Raw genomic sequence first — 19,083 nt, 5'->3', positions numbered from 1 at the left:
CTAAGTCAAAAGACAACCTTATAGAAGAAGGCTTTATATGTGGAGTGCAGAAACAAAGTGCACATCTTTTGGACTCAAACGCCACAAATAGTAAAAAATAAATTTGTGTACCATTTTATATATAGCGTGGTTATTCACCGCGCTATATCTTAACAACACATTTGTCCGTTAAGATATAGCGCGGTGAATAACCGCGCTAAATTTGAACTCAAAAAGGGTAGGATGTATAGCGCACATATAGGACGCGCTATAGTATAGCACATCCTATATATGCACTATATCTACTTTAAAAAGCGGGCATCTATCTTCCCCGACCAGAATACCAGTTACCCCCTTTCCCATTCCAGCACCCCCCCCCCTTTTTAAAGCAAAAAAAACCCCATTGAAATTTACCCGTCCCACAAAAAGTGTATCTTCTCCGTATTGTAGCAAGCTAACACCGGATTTGAGTGGTTATCACGTAGTGGATTGCTCGTTTCGGCCCCCAAATCATTAAATCTTCACCTTTCAAAAAATTTTAAATCGAGGTATTCCGACTTACTTTTTGGAAAAACTCATGTATAAAAAATGCGTATTAGTTATTTTTTTTTACTATGGTCTATGTTTTTTCGTGATTGCTTTGTTATTTAATTAATTTATTATTTTTATCCGAATAAGATTATTTATGTGCTAAAAAATTAGTAAAATAGATAAATTATTATTTTATAAATAATTAATGTTATTAGTTGTTTAAAAAATGTTTATTATGTTTTTTAGTGTGCTATATGTTTTTTCGTGATTTTTTTGTGATTAAATTAATTTGTTATTTTAAAATATTTATTAAAATTTCATCGTCTTCGATGTTAAACTTAGCATAACAAGCAACCTCTTGCGGAGTAACAGAATACGGATATCTTTCGATTACTTTAATATTCACTGAACGTTTGCCCGCACTCATTTTTTTTACATAACAACGATACCAATCTATCGTACTCCATTGTAATTGGCAACTTAACATGACACTGTGGAAAATAACTATAGCGTACTGAGTTATTCTCCGCCACAACCTCACTCCTCCCAATATAATGAAACCCCTAATTTTTCGCTCTTCAGACATTATGACAAAATGCAAAATAACTTAAAGAACAAATATCTCGGAAGACTTGAAGGATCCTGAATGGATTTTTACCAAATTCTGAAACTCCTTAAATAAGAAAAAACCTAGTCCAGGGCGTACAATTATTTGATGTATAGCGCATACATAATAAGCGTTATACCCATATGAATTATTGGTAAGTCAGTTAAGTGTAGATGAATTATTGGTTGGGCCACATTTTATATATAGCGCGGTTATTCACCGTGCTATACCTTAACGGACAAACGTGCTATTAAGGTATAGTGCGATGAATAACCGCGCTGTATATACACTACTAGAAATTCGGTAAAAACCGACCAACGTTGGTCGGTAATGGCCAAAAACCAACCAAAACGCGACCATTTACGTGTGGACGATATTTTTGTGGTCGGAAAGGAATACCGACCAACTTTGATCGGTCAATTAAATTTAAAAAAAAATATTGCAAAAAAAAACCGACCAAAGTTGGTCGGTATTTTAATTATGTAATAAAAAGATTCACCATCTGGGAATTGAACCAGGGTCTGTATTGTGACAGGATACTATTCTACCACTAGACCATTGGTATATTTTGTTTTAAGACTGTCTTTTATTTGATTTATACTCTTTAATTGTATTTTCGCACGAAAATAACCGACCAAAGTTGGTCGGTTTTATTAAAAAATAAAATTACCGACCAAAGTTGGTCGGCTTTTTTAAATGACCCGCCGAATTAACCGATCAATTTTGGTCGATTTTTTTAATATTAATTTTTATTTATTTTAATTGAAAAATCGACCAAAGTTGGTCGGTTTCTTGAAACATAAATTTCGCGGGACTCAAAAATAGTTTCCCGTATTTTTGTGCCAAAGAAAATCGACCAAAGTTGGTCGGTTTCGTAAAAAATAAAATTTTAAAAAAATATTTTGAAAAACCGACCAACTTTGGTCGGTCGACCTTGGTCGATTTTTGCTGAATTTCTAGTAGTGATAAACTGGTATACAATTTTTTTTTTTACCTATTTGTGTCGTTTGAGTCCAAAAGAACCACACTTTGGTTCCGGACTCTTATATTTGTGTTGTACATCTAAGGTGTCATTTGGTAGGATGTATAAAAATATTGCTGAATAATGTGTATTAGTAATACATGGGTTAGTAATGCAAGCATTAGTTATGCAGGGATTATATTTTATTCACTGTTTGGTGTGGTATATTAAAAATTAAAATGTATTGTATAATTTTTAAGAAATTTTATTTACAAAAATGCCTTTTATATTTTGTAGCTTCAAAGGAATTTAAGGATAATTTTATCTTAAACCGTGGTAATGCATGCATTAATAGCCTTGGTATTACTAACATCATCGTTTGCTACTAATACCATCTTGAAGAAATGCAGGGTAAGGTTGCGTACAATAGACCCTTGTGATCCGGCTATTCCCCCAACCTCACGCACAACGGGAGGTTAGTGCACCAGGTTGCCCGCTATATATTATTTATACATAGGATAATACTAAATAGATTGTATAACTAATACTTACATTAATAATACATAGATTAAAAAAATATACCAAACAAGAGATTAGTAATACCAAAAACTAATGCATACATTATTTTTCTCTCATACATCCTGCCCTAAGATCCCTAACATGTTTGCTTAATGGGTTTCTTGTGCATCGCCAAAAGTTCCGAAATTAATTATTTCTTTGCTTTCCATTATTTAATGGATCTTGGAACAATCAAAATATCATAGAAAATAATCTCTTAATAAAAATTCCTTTTAGTAGACTTGTTCATAATCTAATATATCTAGGATCTAGAAAACCAGAAGTCCTAGGAACACTATTTACGAAGGGTGTGAGATCAAAACTCAAGTTATTTGCAGGCCAGAAATTTTACCAATAGAAAGAAACGAAGAAAAGGACATGGTGAAAACTCATAAAAATCTTTGGAACACTAAAAATGAAAATATCTAAGCAAGTGGGACCAACATTATGTCAAAGATTGGTACCTTATGGTTTAATGTGAATCAAACATCCAATCATCTCAGCACAAAAGGATTGTCCTAATATTTTTGATTTGATTACTTCATCTTAGGAATATAGCTGCAGACCTCATTGGAAAGCTTGAGACTATTATGTCCTTTTCTTTGTTTCTTTCTTAAGAAGCACAAGCAATTGGAGTAATGCAATGTGCCATTGTTGGGTTTTTTGTTTTTTCGCCACTAAATCGAATTTTTGTCGCGTAAGCCCTACTAAAGGAAAAAAAACTTCCCACTAGACATTTCTTTATTCGAAATGAAGACCCCAACTTTATCTGATATATTCATTAAGTTACAAAACTATTTTTGTCGCATTAAAAAAACTTAACTTTAGCCAGTAAAGACACAAAAATTAATTATTGTCCGTCCATTAAAATAGTTAGAACTTAAACTCATAAAATTATTTTTGTCACATTAATAATAATTATACTTTACCCACTATAACATCAAATTCACTATACAAAAAATAGTTTTATAACTCTATCATTATAATGAGTAAACTGTAACGTGACAACAATTAATGTTATAACTTTATTGGCTAAAGAGGTAAAGTTCAATTATTTTAACATTATAAACATAATAATTTTATTGTTATAGTTAGTAAAGTTCAATAATAATATATGCATATGGTCCTAAACTCATACAACACTTTTTCTTAGTGTGTATGTGCATATATGCTTGATAAGATAGTGCAGAATGTGAATTTGATCCTACACCATTACGCATTATTTAATTTCACTTGTTCCCACTGTTTGTATAAATAGTGGCAAAGAATATGAATTTGATCCCAACACTAGTAGCACTTAATTTTGACAAAGACAATAGCTACACTTGTTATTCCAAACCTAATTTTATTCTGCTAAATGACGATACCCTTTACAGGATTCTCCTTCCACTGTAAAAGTCATTTAAAAAAAAACCACTTCTCAATCCATTTTGCCCCGGCTTTCCACCACAAGAGATTGAATCTCTTTTAACATGCAAAAGGTTTAAGTGGGCGAAACCAGGAATTTTGCAAAAGATATTCAAGATTAATATATATATTTATAAAAAATAATTTTTGATTTATATACATAATATAATTTTTTTTATATACTCAGTGTAATTTTCCGATGAAAAGTGAGTGTCGGGACAAGGTTCAGTTCAAACTCTGTATTTTTCTTTAAAAAAAAAATTATACTATTAAATATATATAAACTACAACTCCACTAAGAACCCAATAACTCCGAGTTCACGTACATTGAAATCTTGGCTCTGCCCCTAACTTTTCCCTATGAGATATTAGTTTTGCCTAAGTCACGCTTTGGAGTATATTTCTGTTACACTACGTAAAAACCAACCTATTAAAAGGGGCACCAGAGATTAAAAGGTAAAAATAGAAGGTAAAAGAGCCAAGGGATGAAAAAAATAAAAATGAAGGAAAAAGGAGAATGGAACAAAGTTGTTTATTTCTGTCTTTTAAAGCTCTTTTTGAAACAATGGATAAAGGGAGGAGATCAAATTATACAATTGAAACAATTAAGATCTCTACCTTTTTCTCTTCAAATTAGTTGAAAGACTACTCCTCCAACAAAGTCTCTCAATCCTCGTACTCACATCAGCACAATCACAGAACATTAAAACAAATCCACATAATCCTCAAGAAGAAGAAGACCCTGAAACTCTAGGAGAAGTTACTGGAAACAACGGCAAAAGCTGTGGCTCAGAATCTCTAGGCGTTCTCCTTGGCGAAGGATGCATATAAAACTTCTTCTCAGCAATAGCTTTATCCTCTTCTGAAAGATTACTCAACGGAGATGACTTGTTAAATGTGTCTTCGATCAATGGCGTAACTGGGCTTAAAGCAAGCGAAGGGAAATCAAGAATACTGGGCGATAAAATCTCGGGCTTGTTCCGAGGTGAAAAACTACTTGAATTATGGGCTGAATGAAGCCCAGGAATCAAAGGGCTAATCATTAGCCCATTTTTTAAACTGTTTCTTCTTTCGTAGAGCTTGAAACCGGGTTTTTTAGGAGCAGTTCTAATAGGAGGAATGGTCCCTTTATTGGAAGATGAAGATGAAGATGGATCTGCTTGTTTTGCAGTTTCAGAGGAACCAGTGAGCATTTGAACAACTTGTTTAAAGGAAGAAGTATCAGCTTGTACAAAAGTTGTTGGGTAAGGGTTGTTTGTTTCAGATCTAGAGATTGTTTTTGGGGTCAGTGGTGGGGTTGGATTTTGGATTACTGATCCATTGCTGTTGCTGTTTGGACTTGTTCCATTGCTTCTTGGTGAGTTTATTGAAGATGGGTTCTCTCTATCTTGAATTCTTGAGGTCATTTCCATTGTATCTCAAATGCTCTCTTTTTTTGGCTAATAGATGAAGAAGAATTGAGAGAAAGAATGTTGGAGTGAAAAATAAGGCTATGGTGAGAGGAATTTGCTTTTGTATTTGTGCAAAGTGCATTTGCTTCAAAGTCTTTCTTTTTGTCTTTAAGACTAATTTTCTCACCTCAGCAACAAAAGAGAGTGAAAGACTCTTTCTTTTTCTCTATTTCTCTTTGTTATATTGGGTTTGCTTTTGCTTTATGGTGGGAGGTGGTGGGGGTGAAAAAAAAAAGGGATGGTTGATTGGGTAGAGAGAAAATGCAACCCACAATGGTCAATATAGATAAGAAAAAGGAAAGAAAAGAAAAGAAAAGAAAAGGTAGGGGGGGTATTGATGTAGTTTGGAATTTAGGGCGTCAGCGTCAGAAGTGGCCAAAGAGTGGGAATTTCAATTTCAAAGTATTTGAGCTGTACATTGACTTCAGAGCCCTGACCCTGACCCTTTCTCTGGCCCCCTGTTGTACTGTGAACTAAGAGAAACCCTACACACACTACACTCACTGCTGTTTTGATTGGATGTTAAAGGATGCTAACATGTCATCTGTATACATGACATCTTTATCAACTTCAACATATGTGAATGAAAAACTTTCGATAAGGGATATTTTTGCCTTAAGATGAGCACCATGTGATAAGAATTTAAATTAGTAGTCAGTGATGGATCCAAAAATTTCATTAAGGGGTATCAAAATATAAATAATTAGATACATCAAAAAGTGAAAGCGAGTCAACGTTTAGTAAATATACATAAAATAAAAAAAATTATCTAGCAGAATAGTGTAATTTTCCGGCGAAGGAGTATCGCTTGACACCCCTTACTTCAATGTGGCTCCGCCATTGTTAGTAGGACATTCGCTCTTTTCTTTATCCAGTGTAGCTGAACTTTCTTGTTTATGCGATGAGAAACTTACTGAGTATTAAAATGAATTGGTAGAAAGTAAGTCAGCCGCCCAATGATTACTAGCAATTCCGGCTCGTATACTAGATAGTTATACAAAAGAAATATCTTTATGAACAAAATAATACATTCATAGTCAGTTGATTTCTAAATTGAGAGATATTTATTCTAAAAAATATACTTCCATTATTATTTATATTTATTTTTCATATATAATTGTTGGAGTTTAAAACACTGAATTTTGTTGTATCCGCCGCACTTACCACTTTCGAAAAGGTCCAAGTGTCCGTAAATTTTAATGAAGGAAAAGAGGAAAGTTGTGAGAAACAGCGTCCGTGACTTGGGCACTTTGAGCCGCTTGTCTTGTTTTTCTTCCTTCAAATCATTGAGGAGACATTTTCGTGATTGAACCTACAAATTTTCTCCTCTCTCTTCTGTTTTATCTTGTCTTTACTTTTATTTCTTTTTCTTTTTTGTATATTTAAATCTTAGATTAATACTGTTTACAAGGATTAAAATCAAAAAAATACTACTTCTATTCTATTATAAAGTATTGGTTTTACCTGGTGGGGCTACAATGCAAGGTCCTTTTTCTTTAAAAATTTCAGGTACTTATTGTTTATAAATGTCTTGTCATACCAAATAGTAGCAAAAGATATTGGTCCCAAAGTTTCAGCGATCAATATTGCCTAACAAGTTCAGTCAACCACTTAACGCATCGGATATGTTAGAATATGAAAACAAAAACAAAAAACATACATTAAACACAAAGCAATTTCAATAATTGAATGATTAATTTTCTATGTGGAAGTTTATTTATAGCCTGTACACAAATTTTGCTTCCACAACAAATTATTTGCTTTACAAAGTCGTAATTAATGAGAGATATTTAGTCAATAGTTAACGATTAGTGGGTATTAAAAGTTATATCCCTTCCTATAAACACTTATTTGAAGTAATGGGAAATCATTTTTGAGCACTTGAAAAAGGTATGATCAAATTCCCATTCAATTGGAATTGAAAATACTGATAATTAAAGGATTAGAATTTAGAAACGAGGTGGAGCACCAAATAAAATAGCACTAAGTACTGCAATTATTTTCAAGAACAGACACGTACACCTTTCTTTGAATTCTTCATTTAATTATTCAATATAATTATTAATTTGTTGAATAAATGGAGTTTCCAAGCCCTTATGAAAAAGCAATTGTTAACTTCTACAAGTGTTCAAGTAGTAAAGTTAAACGAGCAATCAACGTGCTTAGTCTTATTGGTTTAACTCCGATGCTGACTAAGTTTGAAATTAATTACTAATTCTATGATCTTAATAATATTTACTTCGGCCGGCTTGACTTAAATTGTTAGACAATGTTTTCACAGTAGGTGGGCTGTAATTATTATTATAATTATTATTTGGGTGCTTTATATGTTTGGATTGAATAGTGACAAGATTAAGTGAATCCTACTCTGATAATTGTTGGCCTAGCTACTCCTAGTAGGGTCCGAATTTCCATTGGTTTAATCTCTAAGTCACATGATTTTAAAATATCTTAACAATTATGATTATTATAATTAGCATCTTAGTAGGTCAGAAATTTAAGGGGGCTAAGTCACATGTGAGTTTTAAGAATATGTCCATCTCTTGAAAGCTGTCAAATTAGGAAATGGTACAACAATCCAAACACTAATTATAATATTAATCTAATTTGACTTTTCTTTTCTATTGTGCCATTCTTGCTTAGTTGTTTTCTAGAACTAATTAGCCCGAGAAGATTTATTTATTAAATTTCCTATTAACTTCAAATGACTGTAACTATGATATGATGAACTATTCAGCTTCGACTTGACAAGATATGCAGTTACTTTCACCATAAATTATATGCAGATAATATAATTTAAATCGTGGGCAAAGGCAGTGCAAACGACAAAAAGAGTAGTAAGGTGTGGAGTCATTACTTGTTTAATTTGTTGAGAATATTGGATGAGAAATAGTTGGGAGAAAAAATGGAATCATATGTCAACTGATGAAAAGATAGAAAATCCACTTAGAGATTTTTGATGGACACTTTTGAAAATATTTCATATCTCCTTTTTATTTTTTTCCAGGCAAGGAGTAGGAAATGTCTAATTGTTTATCAGTAATAAGGATGTCTTTTTTTTTTAATAAAAAAAAGTTCCCAGCCATCTTATTAGTAGGATGTCTTGAAATTCAAACTACTAGTAATACTATCGTTCGAATTATAACCTTCTGACTACTAAATTATTCTAGTTGAAGGAACAATAATACCTATACCTATTTTGGTGAACAGTATTATCCGATATATGTATTGATGAACGTAGTAGCATTAGTCGAGACTCGAGACGCACACAAGCTGACCTGAATACTATGATTATTGAAAAAAATACACTATACCTAATGTAAGTGAACTTCAATTAGTGAAATATGGAGATATCTAATTAATGGAGTATTTAAATGCTGAAAAAGCTTTGATCGACGTTGTAATTTTTTTTAAAGTGGGAACTGAGCTTAGATCTTTGCTCTTCCAGAAAATCTAATGGGAATCAATATTATTTGTCTGGTTTTGGCAACAGGACTGTCGGATCCTGAAAACGCAGAAACTAAAAAACAAAAGTGAGTTTCTTGGTTGGTTTCACAACCGCGTTGCTGCACCAGCTCAGATTATTTTAGAGGGGCAAGTCATTTTTCCACAAGATATGTAGTGAAAATTTAAGAAATTTGTTGATCGGATTAACAAGATTTTAGAACTTTTCATCGCACTTATGTAGTAAACGAAAGAAGATAAACAAATTAAAGACAAACATGAGAACATATCCTCCGAGGTTTATGATACCTCAATCGTCATACAAAGATTGTGTAAACGGTACATGAAAGACTTATCGCTTCTCCTACTGAAATATTAAATTGTTGTTCTTGGTTTTGTCTTCGTAATTTATTTTTATTTTATTTTATCTAGCAGTAGGTAAAGTAATAAATCAAAATTAAGGAAATAAGACAACTCTATAAGAAAATGAGACGATTCTCTCTTGAGCTATATCATAAAGATATATTTTCCTCTACACCAAACAAAAGTATTTTCACAAATGTCTATAATTGGTTTGTTGAAGGCTTAATCTTAAGTGAACTTAATAACATGGTTATTTAGGAAAAGGAATAGTAATGCATTTTCTTTTTAAATTATTTTGTGAGTTTCCTAGCCCGTGAATAGTGGAAGAAGAAATAAGAGAAGAGGATTTTTGTGAGATTGAAACTATGAACTTAAATTGTGTAAGATGGTGTTGATGGTACATAATTAAAACCATTAGAAAAGCAGTAATGCTTTGGATTCCTGTTTAAGACTTCAAAATCAAACAAGTACATATATATAATTAAATAATATAAATGTTATATTTTCTATTACGTGTGCTTTGACTACTGTTAATCATTAGGATATTTTCATCTGAATAATCAACGAAAGAAATTTCTTCCCTTCTTCAAAGTCAGGGAAATCGTAGTACGTTAGACTATTCAAATTCAAACTAGCTGGCGAAGTGACTTAGAGAAAGTCCTTTGCCGAATTTGTCGTTCCTTATTAGGGTTCCTAAGAATATTTCCATCTTATTTGTAGCTCAGAATTATAGGGCGGCTCATTAACTTTGATGTCTAATTATCTGTTAGTTTTCCCTTTCTTGCACGCAAGAGTTTGACTTAAGTGTCAATAAATTGGATTAAAATCATGAGAAATTAAAGTTCACATTCCAATAAATTCAAGACCATACTTCTTTTTTTCATCCTGTCTTTGTGCAGAATTACTCAATACAATACCATTATGAAAGACAAAAATCATCTATCTAAATTTTGGTGGCAGAGTTAGTTTCCCTTTTGACCTTTGCATCGCTGTAATGAAAAGGAAAAATATTGAATAATATCTTAGTTTTAAGCAACGACAGATAGGAGTGTATAAATAAAACCAACAAATCACACAAACCGATAATTTGAGTCAAACTGAGAAAAAAAAACCCGCCTATGATTTGGTTTGGTGTGGGGAAAAAAACCCGATCATATTTAATTTGGTTTTAACTAAAAGAGGTCAAACCGAAACCAAACCAACCCGACATTATATGTATCGATGTATTAAATGTATTTAATACATAAAAATATTTATGGTAGTGTAGTTTATAAATATTTCTTAAGTTTTTTCATAATTTTATCTTTTAATTAACGTATTATTTCAAGCTTGGGCTTATAATTTTTAGATGCTCCAATAAGTTTTATAGTTCCATAAATGTTAGTAAATCAAATAAATCCTAAACCAAAATCAAATCAATACTAATGCTAATAAAAGACATTCAATTCAATTATACTATGAATGAAAATCGTGTTGGATATCTATTTTTAGTTTTTCCAAGGTTTAGATAAAATGGATAACTTTTTTTTCTTTTAGTGGTTAGTCATGTAAATAATAGTAGTACTTATTAATCATAATTTTAAATTATGTTTGTTTTCATTATGACTTATTAATAATATTTATTTTATGCGATTTTATTATCTTTATTGTTGAATATTTTAGTACAATGTCATGACTCATCTCATATTTATGTTATTTTATTAAAAAATACCTTATATAGTTTTGTCTTACTAGGATTAAAAAAATATTTGGAGCACAAATTTTACGTTTTGTGCTATGAAGACTTATAAAAAAAAAACGAAAACTTGAAAAACCCGAGAAAAACCGAGATTAAAAAATTTGACTTTTATTGGTTTGGTTTTGTATTTAGATTTAATAATCCAATACAATTGATTTGATTTGATAATTAAAAAATCCGAACTAACCCGACCCATGTACACCCTAGCGACAGACAACGACAGATGCACACCAACGACAGTAGAATGAGCTCGATTCATTGTCACAAAATAATCGTAGTAAATATTGTGGTATATGATTTAAATTTTTGATTTCAACTTTGGTTTTAAATCTCAACGGGAGAATGAGTTGGACACGTAAAAGGAGCAAGCAAATGGCTATATTTCATTGTGTAATCTATTAGTAGATGTAGATATTAAGTTATTTCCCTTTATACCAAATCATACAAATTTATCATGATTAAATAAACTAAGGTGAAAATATATATTAATTAACTATAAATTAATAGAAGGTAGCTTTGAAACAATGATCAAGTTGTTTTCGTGTGATCTATAGGTCATGAGTTCGAGTCGTGAAATCAATGAAGCCTTCCTCGAATCTTGTATGAACGCATGATAATGGGATAGCCTCTAACTATAATTTAATGATAATCATATTTTTGGAGACATGTGGTGTATTTATATTTAACGGAATGAAACATTTACCTACTAAAGTCTGAGTCCTTAGTTTAAAAGATATACCAAAGGATGGGATAAAGGGGACCACTTCAAAACTACAACTATATTTATATTTTTCTTATAAGGTTCATGAATAGTAGACAAATTTGTGCTACTATCTAGCTGTCATAATCTTGTTTATGTTTTCTGGTCTTCTTTACATTCTGAAAGCAATGCCCTTCAGTATTTTAAGTAGGAATTTATTTTATCAGAGTCATTTCAGGAAGTTTCGTACTCTCAAACTGTACTTTCTTTTTTCTTAATAATTTATTACCCTTTTTTAGCGTTCTGCTACTGCGATAGTGGGGAGGTGGAAAACCAGATTATATATTTGTTCAAAGTAAACTTCATAGAAACTTCAGATTATATCATGACGTTCACAAGGAAGGATTTCAATGCTTATTTTATTCGTCGTACTATCCAACCTAGTGCCGTGAACTTACGAATGCTTTTATTTGTTTGGGGTATTGACATACCAACAATCATTATAATGACAAAACAGTGTCATTACTTTGTACTACTATCCAAACAGTGTCATTGACATACCAACAATCATTATAAGGAAGTAGTACAATGTTGAAAAGTTTCCAATACATCCGCAGTTTACTTCAATCATTAAAGGACCTAATACATGAGCTTAACAGAACTTAGAGCAAGATAATCAGAAAGAACCTGAGGTTAAAAAGAGAATAAAATGCAGACAAGTTATCTTGATGAAACTGTTGCTGAGCCGTTTGCCGCGCATGAGTTGGATTCACTAGATGTGAAGCCAAATAAGCTGTCAGCCAACCATGACAAACAAGTGAAAATTGTGTCTGTCAAAGTGCTCTAGCCACGCTTTTGAACTCATTCAAGCAAGAATGCAGAATTTTCTGTCGTTTTTGAAGTGATTGCCGTTCGTTCTCTAGAGTATCTATGGCTCCAGGTGCAACAAACATGTCCATGAATTTTTCATCATTTACAGCAAACAAATCCAGCCCAAGTGCTACAAGAAGCCGTTCTCGACTGTCCACAAATAGGAAATACTATTAGTCAGTTTTGTAATTACTGGACACGCCTTTAATAAAACATACTAAGAAATGTTCTACAAAAATGTGTATGAAGACCGTGGTGTCATAAACCAATAGCAAGATGTATACTAATCACTAGAAGTGAAGCTGAAGATGATCATGTCCACAAGGACACATACATATAAAAGTTAACACTCATGTGTTTTACATTTTGGACCTATGTATTATTTTCTTTATGGAAGACTTCTCTAGGATCTCCACCTAATTTTTATCTGAGATATGACCATCTCGATCAAGACACATCGGCTTGAGGTTGAGCAGTTATCTAGTGAACTATATGCTAACTCACAGTTAGTAAGAATATACACAGTTGATATTTGTACACATAATACAGGAATTCTTCCAATAAATTAATAGAGGCCAGAGAAACTTAGTAGCATACCATGGAGTTAAAAATCCAGAATTTAGTGTTGATGCCACGCTGCGCTCTACCAGAACTTCACGTATTCGAGCAAAATGCTGTGCAGCTGAGGAGCATATCTCTGCATAAGTAGAGCCTGGTCTTGATATGTTGTCCCCATTTCCAAACAAAGGGCTCTCACCATTTTGGCCACAATTTCTAGCATTGCCTGCAATTCTCGGGTGGCGTTTTCTTGCTCCAACCTCGACACAGTTTACAAGTTCTCTTTTGATACCATAATTTCCATCAGAAGGTTGGTCTGGAGATGGGGTCTCGGGCACAGTCATTTGGCATTCTCGTAGGGCTTCTCTATTTTCTGTAACTTTTCCAGGTGTTGTTTCCTGAGCATTTTTTTCAGGGGGCATGTTTTCTTGGTCTTTCATAACTTCTTTGCGCAATGCAGTCCCCCCATCAGATAGCTCGAGACATAATGGACCAGTTGAGGCTTGATTGAATTGGTACATTGAGCTTGCACCAGAGCTAAAACTCCCAATGAAGCTGTTCTCATAGCAGACATGAGAATATGGGCTTGTAACTGAATCAAGATGATGGCGTAGTAGTTGCTTGCACTCTTTGGATAGATCTTTTATGAAATGGTTGTACGATTGCCTTAGAGCAGCGTGAAAACCGACATATCCATCCATATCCGCTGATCTATGTCCGTCTGCATTATAAAAATAACATTCAAATAATCAACCATTATGTAATGTAGAATTGGATTGCATGTCCTATTCTAACATTATAATGCTATTAGTTAAACTGCATAACTGCATCAACAGTTTCTGCTTCAATAAACTGCATAACTTTTTTCAAAACTATTAGTTAATTAAGATTGATTACTGCTTCACACAATCTAAAGAAATGGATGACTGAAACAAGAAAAGAAAATTTGATTAATTTTGCAATAATACTAAATACAGGAGGCTTAGATTCTCCTGAAGGTCAGCTTATTCATTTCGTCAAAGAGAATATCAGCTAAGATGGTAATTAGTCTAAAGAAGCAGGAAGTTGCTCAGACTCGGAACAAAAATAAGACTTAAGTTCTTACGGTTGGAGTCATGTCCGTGATTTTTCTCAATAGAAATCTCGAAGAGATTGCCCAAAACAAAAGCCAAACGATCACAAGCTGTGTCAAGAAGAGGAGCAAGCCAAGATCGAGCTGCAGCTCGTGCAATCTCTGCAGCTGCCTCAGTAATTCCTCTACCCCCACCACGGCCAGTATGAGCAAGCAAAATGTTAGCCACCTGTCACCAACTCCATTAAATTAAATTCCCTATTTCTAACAAGAAAGCGTTTTTATTTTAAGGAAAATACCTTCTCCCTTGACACAGGGGGGCATTTAATTGAATATGTTGCGCATCGAAATTCATGCATCACCCTCTCAAAGGCAGCACCACCATAAAGGCGAAGGGTCGCATTTGGAGGTTTAATATCAACTGTAACACTTGGCCAACTCCCAATACCACTCTCTGACCGTTCTTCCTCTGTTGTTTTCCCCCATTGCTCGGGTGCTGGATCTGCTGCACCATCAATAAGTGCCTCCTTTATCAAACACAAGAAACACCAAATCAGAAATATATTCGTCCCTCAAAGATACATTATACTTAGCACTGCAAAAAGATAGTGCCAAGTTCTTGCCCATTCCAGATACTCTGGAAGTAACACCTTAAACATTAAAGCTAATGAGGAGTGCAGATATTACGCAGATTTTAGAAACAATACTGACCACATGATTGCATAAAGTTGCAGTGTGCAACATGGCAGATTTCCGAAGATGTGCAACATCAGATGTTGCCTTTATCTTGCACTCCGTTCTAGCTATTTCAGCACTGACTTCGCCACATCGTTGTTCAAGCAGAGCAAGTGTTGCCGGTGCAGCTTCTTTGTATCTTCTCTGGAGCTCCGCCTCCAAATAATCTCTGACACAACCGAACCCAACATAGGACCTGTATTTGTCTTCATCAAACCCACCTTTAACACTATCACGCAAATAGTGTAACATCTCTGCATCCACTTGAGATATTTGACGGCGAAACTCATCATTGGAAATTGTGCCTCGATCCTTAGGCAGTGCCACAAAAAAGGGACGAGTATTCTCCCCTAGATAACCACTTGCACTCAAATACCGATCTACTTCCCAGCGGTCAGTGAACTCCTGAACACGAATTATGTCACAATTATAGCCAGTACATGAGAGGAAAAGTAATACCAAACAACTCATTGAAGAGGAAAAAGAAGGCAAATATGTATCAGTATGGTTTTCAAAGGAACATCGTTGATGATTAGTCCCCATACAGGCATACTTGTCTAATAATCTAGGAGATAACTTACCCCAGCTTCCTTTATTTTAACCCCCCCAAAAAAAAGCAATGATTTTGAATTTGCATTTTAGAAATCTCAGCACTCATCACATAATTTAGTTATTTATCTGTTAAAGGTAACACCTACTGATACACTAGAGCATATGCATAAACTTCTTATCATCAATATTAAAAACAACATTTCACATGTTCAAGCGCATGCCAGGAAAACTTGGTGTTGATACCTTGAGCCGGTTATCAAATTTGGAGACAACAATCACTGTCCTCCTAAAGGTTGGATCAATCTCTCGAATAGTGTCCAGCCATAAAGACGAGCACCATTCTACACTGCTCTGCTGAAGGAACAGAATAATTCGATGGGGTGGACTGGCTAGTGACTTCACCATGGATAGAATCTCATCTGGCGTTCTCTCCGGTTCGCCCTTCTTCGCCTGCCAGAAGAATATAATGAGTCACTCCAACATGTGTGCTACTATTTGATTAGTTGTATATTCAATGACACATAACTTACTTTTAGAACAAAGCCAGGTGTATCGATAATGGTAAGATTAGGACAATGGGCATATTCTGCTCTCATGACAATCGGCTTTGAAGAGACTGCAGCTCTTGTCCTTTTCAAAAGTGATTCAGTCCGAAACTTTATGGTATCTGCAATTGCAGAGGCCAGCACAATAGGGCTTCCATATTCTTCTGAATCCTCCTCCTGCATCAAAATTTAAAAGCCATGTTCCAAATATCAGCATTTCCTCCATTTTTAAAGTCAGCACACAACAATTAACTCATTTTGAACAGATACAGGAATTCTAAAGCCAATCTTGATTAGTTGGGATTGAGGCATAGTGAATTGAGGTCAACTATATGAATTCTCTATCCCATTTCACTCTATTGATAATTCATGGTACTATGTTAACTTACTGCACCCCCTTCTCATTACCTATTTGAGACCGACTATAATTTGCTAACAGTTTAAGTTCTATGTACAGCGTAAAACATATTTACAAAATCAGGTAACCTATTAGGTAATTACAAAGAATCTCTTGATGAGCATTAACTGTAATCAAGTAAAATTGGTAACAGACCTACTATCACAAGTTTAAATTCACCAATAGTATAAAAATAATATACAGTGTCATTATATATAACTTAAATGCATTTGTCAAACTCTTGCAGAGCGAAGTTCAAGAATGACATAGATTAAAAGACAAAAGGAGTATAGCAGACCTGAAAGCGGCAACGGGGCTCTAGAGCGGTGGGGTCGTGGACCATTTGCAAGATGAGAGGGCGTCGGGTACCCATCTCAACTTCTCGGACATTAAACCGGAATCCCAATAGGGCTTCGAGGAGAGAGCTCTTTCCATCGGACTGTCCACCAATGGCTACTATTTCAGGAATCGGAAGTTTCTCACCGAAGGCCACAGCCGCTGCTTGGAGCCGATTGTAAGCCTCAAATCGGTCCGTGAATTCAGAACCCGAATCCGAAGCATGCTGCTTGTGGTGTTTCTTGGAAATGGAAGTACTGTTTGGGGTTTTGGTTGGTGTGTTGAGGAAGGTATTGGTCGTAGACATTGTTAATGGAGCGGAACAATGGAGGAGTTAGGAGCCTATGACCCAAATAGGGGATTCAATTTCATCAATTTTGAATTTGAATTGACGAGGGGTCGAGGGGGGTAGACGTTGAGATTCTTGGGCTTAACTGTTGATTTTGGACCAAAGTGAGGGCGCAGTCAATATCAACGGCCTGATGTTTGAGGCCGATTTGTTGCTTTTGTTTTTGTGTGTGTGTGTGTGGGGGGGGGAGCAAGTTAATTATTTTTGTTAGGTATAAATTAATATTTTAATAGAAATTTTTACCTATCTATACTACATTATAAACTTATTTACCCCTCGTAGAACGGTTATTACATAATTACATTAGCATATACAATTTACCATTTATATACAAAGTAATATATTAGACTCCAATCTTACCCATTTTAGGCTTCATTCTTCTCTATTTTTCTTCTCCGTATATTACTCCCTTTTCGTTCCTCTCGATTCAGCTTTTGCAAATGAACATGCTTGGAGCTTTGAAGAATGATGAATAAAAATGATTCAACTGGTTAAAATCTATCGGATACATACATAAAGCACAAATATAAATGGGTTACCAAAACTTTTTTTTAGATGAATAAACAAGAAATTGTCAACATGAATGGCGTTCGGAACTAAACTGAAAATAATTGATGGTGTAATTGAAACTAAACTAAAGTTGGTCGTATATACATGATCTTAAACTCCATTGATAACCATTAGAAAGCTTTGAATTCGAAAATCAAAATTGATAACATTATTTTTTGTTTGGATTTGGTGTTGTTGCAAATGATTGGGAATATCATTTGGAGTTTATATCTCAATTTTGAGAGAAGTTGGTGAATATTCAAGATTGTTTTGGTTGGAATTTCATATTGAAACTCTAAAAAGAAGACATAAATATATTGTATATATTTTGTATATCGAGTGTAGAAACGGTATATAAAATACCTACAACTTACATAATTGTATACACGTTGTATATAAATTATATGTAATTGGTAGTTTTTGACTGGATTCAGTACAAAAAAATTGTATTTAAGTTGTAGATAAATTGTAAATTTTGACTAGATTTATATACAATTTGTAAAAACCTTTAGTTACTTTCTGTAAATATGAAAACTTAGACAAATCGGGTAAATAAGTTTAAAATTCCGTATATATATGAAAAATTTCCTTATTATTTATTACACATTAATTTGTGAAAATAGTACATGATAACTACTTTTCGGACTGGTAATTAAAAAATTACCAGTGTTTGCAAAGTCATTAAAAAATAGCCACTATTTTGCTGAAACATGAAAAGTTCCAGCATAATAGACTGGATTATGAAGCTCTTGCGTATAAACTTCCAGCATATTATATTGGAATTCTAGCACACGGAAAGTTCCATTATAATATGATGGATTATGGATCTCCTATGTATAAACTTCCAGCATATTATGTTGGAGCTCCAACATATTATACTGGAATGTCATATGTAAAAAATTCGAATTTCAGCATATTATGCTGAAAGTTTTTCGGATTTTAAAGGGTATTTTTATTCAGATTTTATTTTTATATGAAAAAGTGACTAAATTTCGATTGCTTTTGAAACTGTAGCTATTTTTAATTATCAATTGTAAATCTAGTTATTTCTGATTTTTTTTCCCATTAATTTTGAAGCCTTATCTTTTCCTCTTAAAAAAAAATGCATTAGACGCAAACAAATTTAAAAGAAGAAATTTAAAGTCAAAATTTTATTTTCATAAAATAAAGGATTATAGGCATGCAAAATGATACTACTAGTGCACTCTAATAGTTTGGTTCATGAGAAACACTTAACCGAATAAATAGCTTGAAGAAGGAAGGATAAAGAAGCAGAATAATCATGAGACAGTAATAAAGTTAAAGTTCAAGATCGAGCAACAAGAGCACAAGTAGAATAAAGGAGGCCCAATAGTCATTCTCAACATAGGGGGACAAACTC

At 33.6% G+C, this 19,083-nt stretch overlaps 2 protein-coding genes across 2 annotated transcripts; both read right to left on the bottom strand.

Moving 5' to 3' along the window:
- Positions 1-4,558: 4,558 nt before the first annotated feature.
- On the bottom strand, positions 4,559-5,759 carry LOC107782970 (VQ motif-containing protein 4). The gene has a single exon (XM_016603926.2). It carries the CDS (start codon positions 5,453-5,455, stop codon positions 4,769-4,771), a length of 687 nt encoding a protein of 228 aa, XP_016459412.1. The 5' UTR covers positions 5,456-5,759; the 3' UTR covers positions 4,559-4,768.
- Positions 5,760-12,291: 6,532 nt separating this feature from the next.
- LOC107782971 (dynamin-related protein 5A-like) lies at positions 12,292-17,168 on the bottom strand. The gene is made up of 8 exons (XM_016603927.2): positions 16,767-17,168; positions 16,057-16,248; positions 15,770-15,976; positions 14,951-15,379; positions 14,539-14,766; positions 14,273-14,468; positions 13,207-13,888; positions 12,292-12,759 (listed from the first exon to the last, which is right to left on the bottom strand). The coding sequence occupies exons 1-8, from the start codon at positions 17,109-17,111 to the stop codon at positions 12,573-12,575; spliced, it is 2,466 nt and encodes an 821-aa protein (XP_016459413.1). The 5' UTR covers positions 17,112-17,168; the 3' UTR covers positions 12,292-12,572.
- Between the last annotated feature and the right edge of the window lie 1,915 nt (positions 17,169-19,083).

The sequence above is a fragment of the Nicotiana tabacum genome, chromosome 2 (genome assembly GCF_000715075.1).
Source record: "Nicotiana tabacum cultivar K326 chromosome 2, ASM71507v2, whole genome shotgun sequence".
Taxonomy (NCBI): Eukaryota; Viridiplantae; Streptophyta; class Magnoliopsida; order Solanales; family Solanaceae; genus Nicotiana; species Nicotiana tabacum.
The sequence above is the reverse complement of the archived record's forward strand: the minus strand, read 5'-3'. Positions and strand labels throughout refer to the sequence as shown.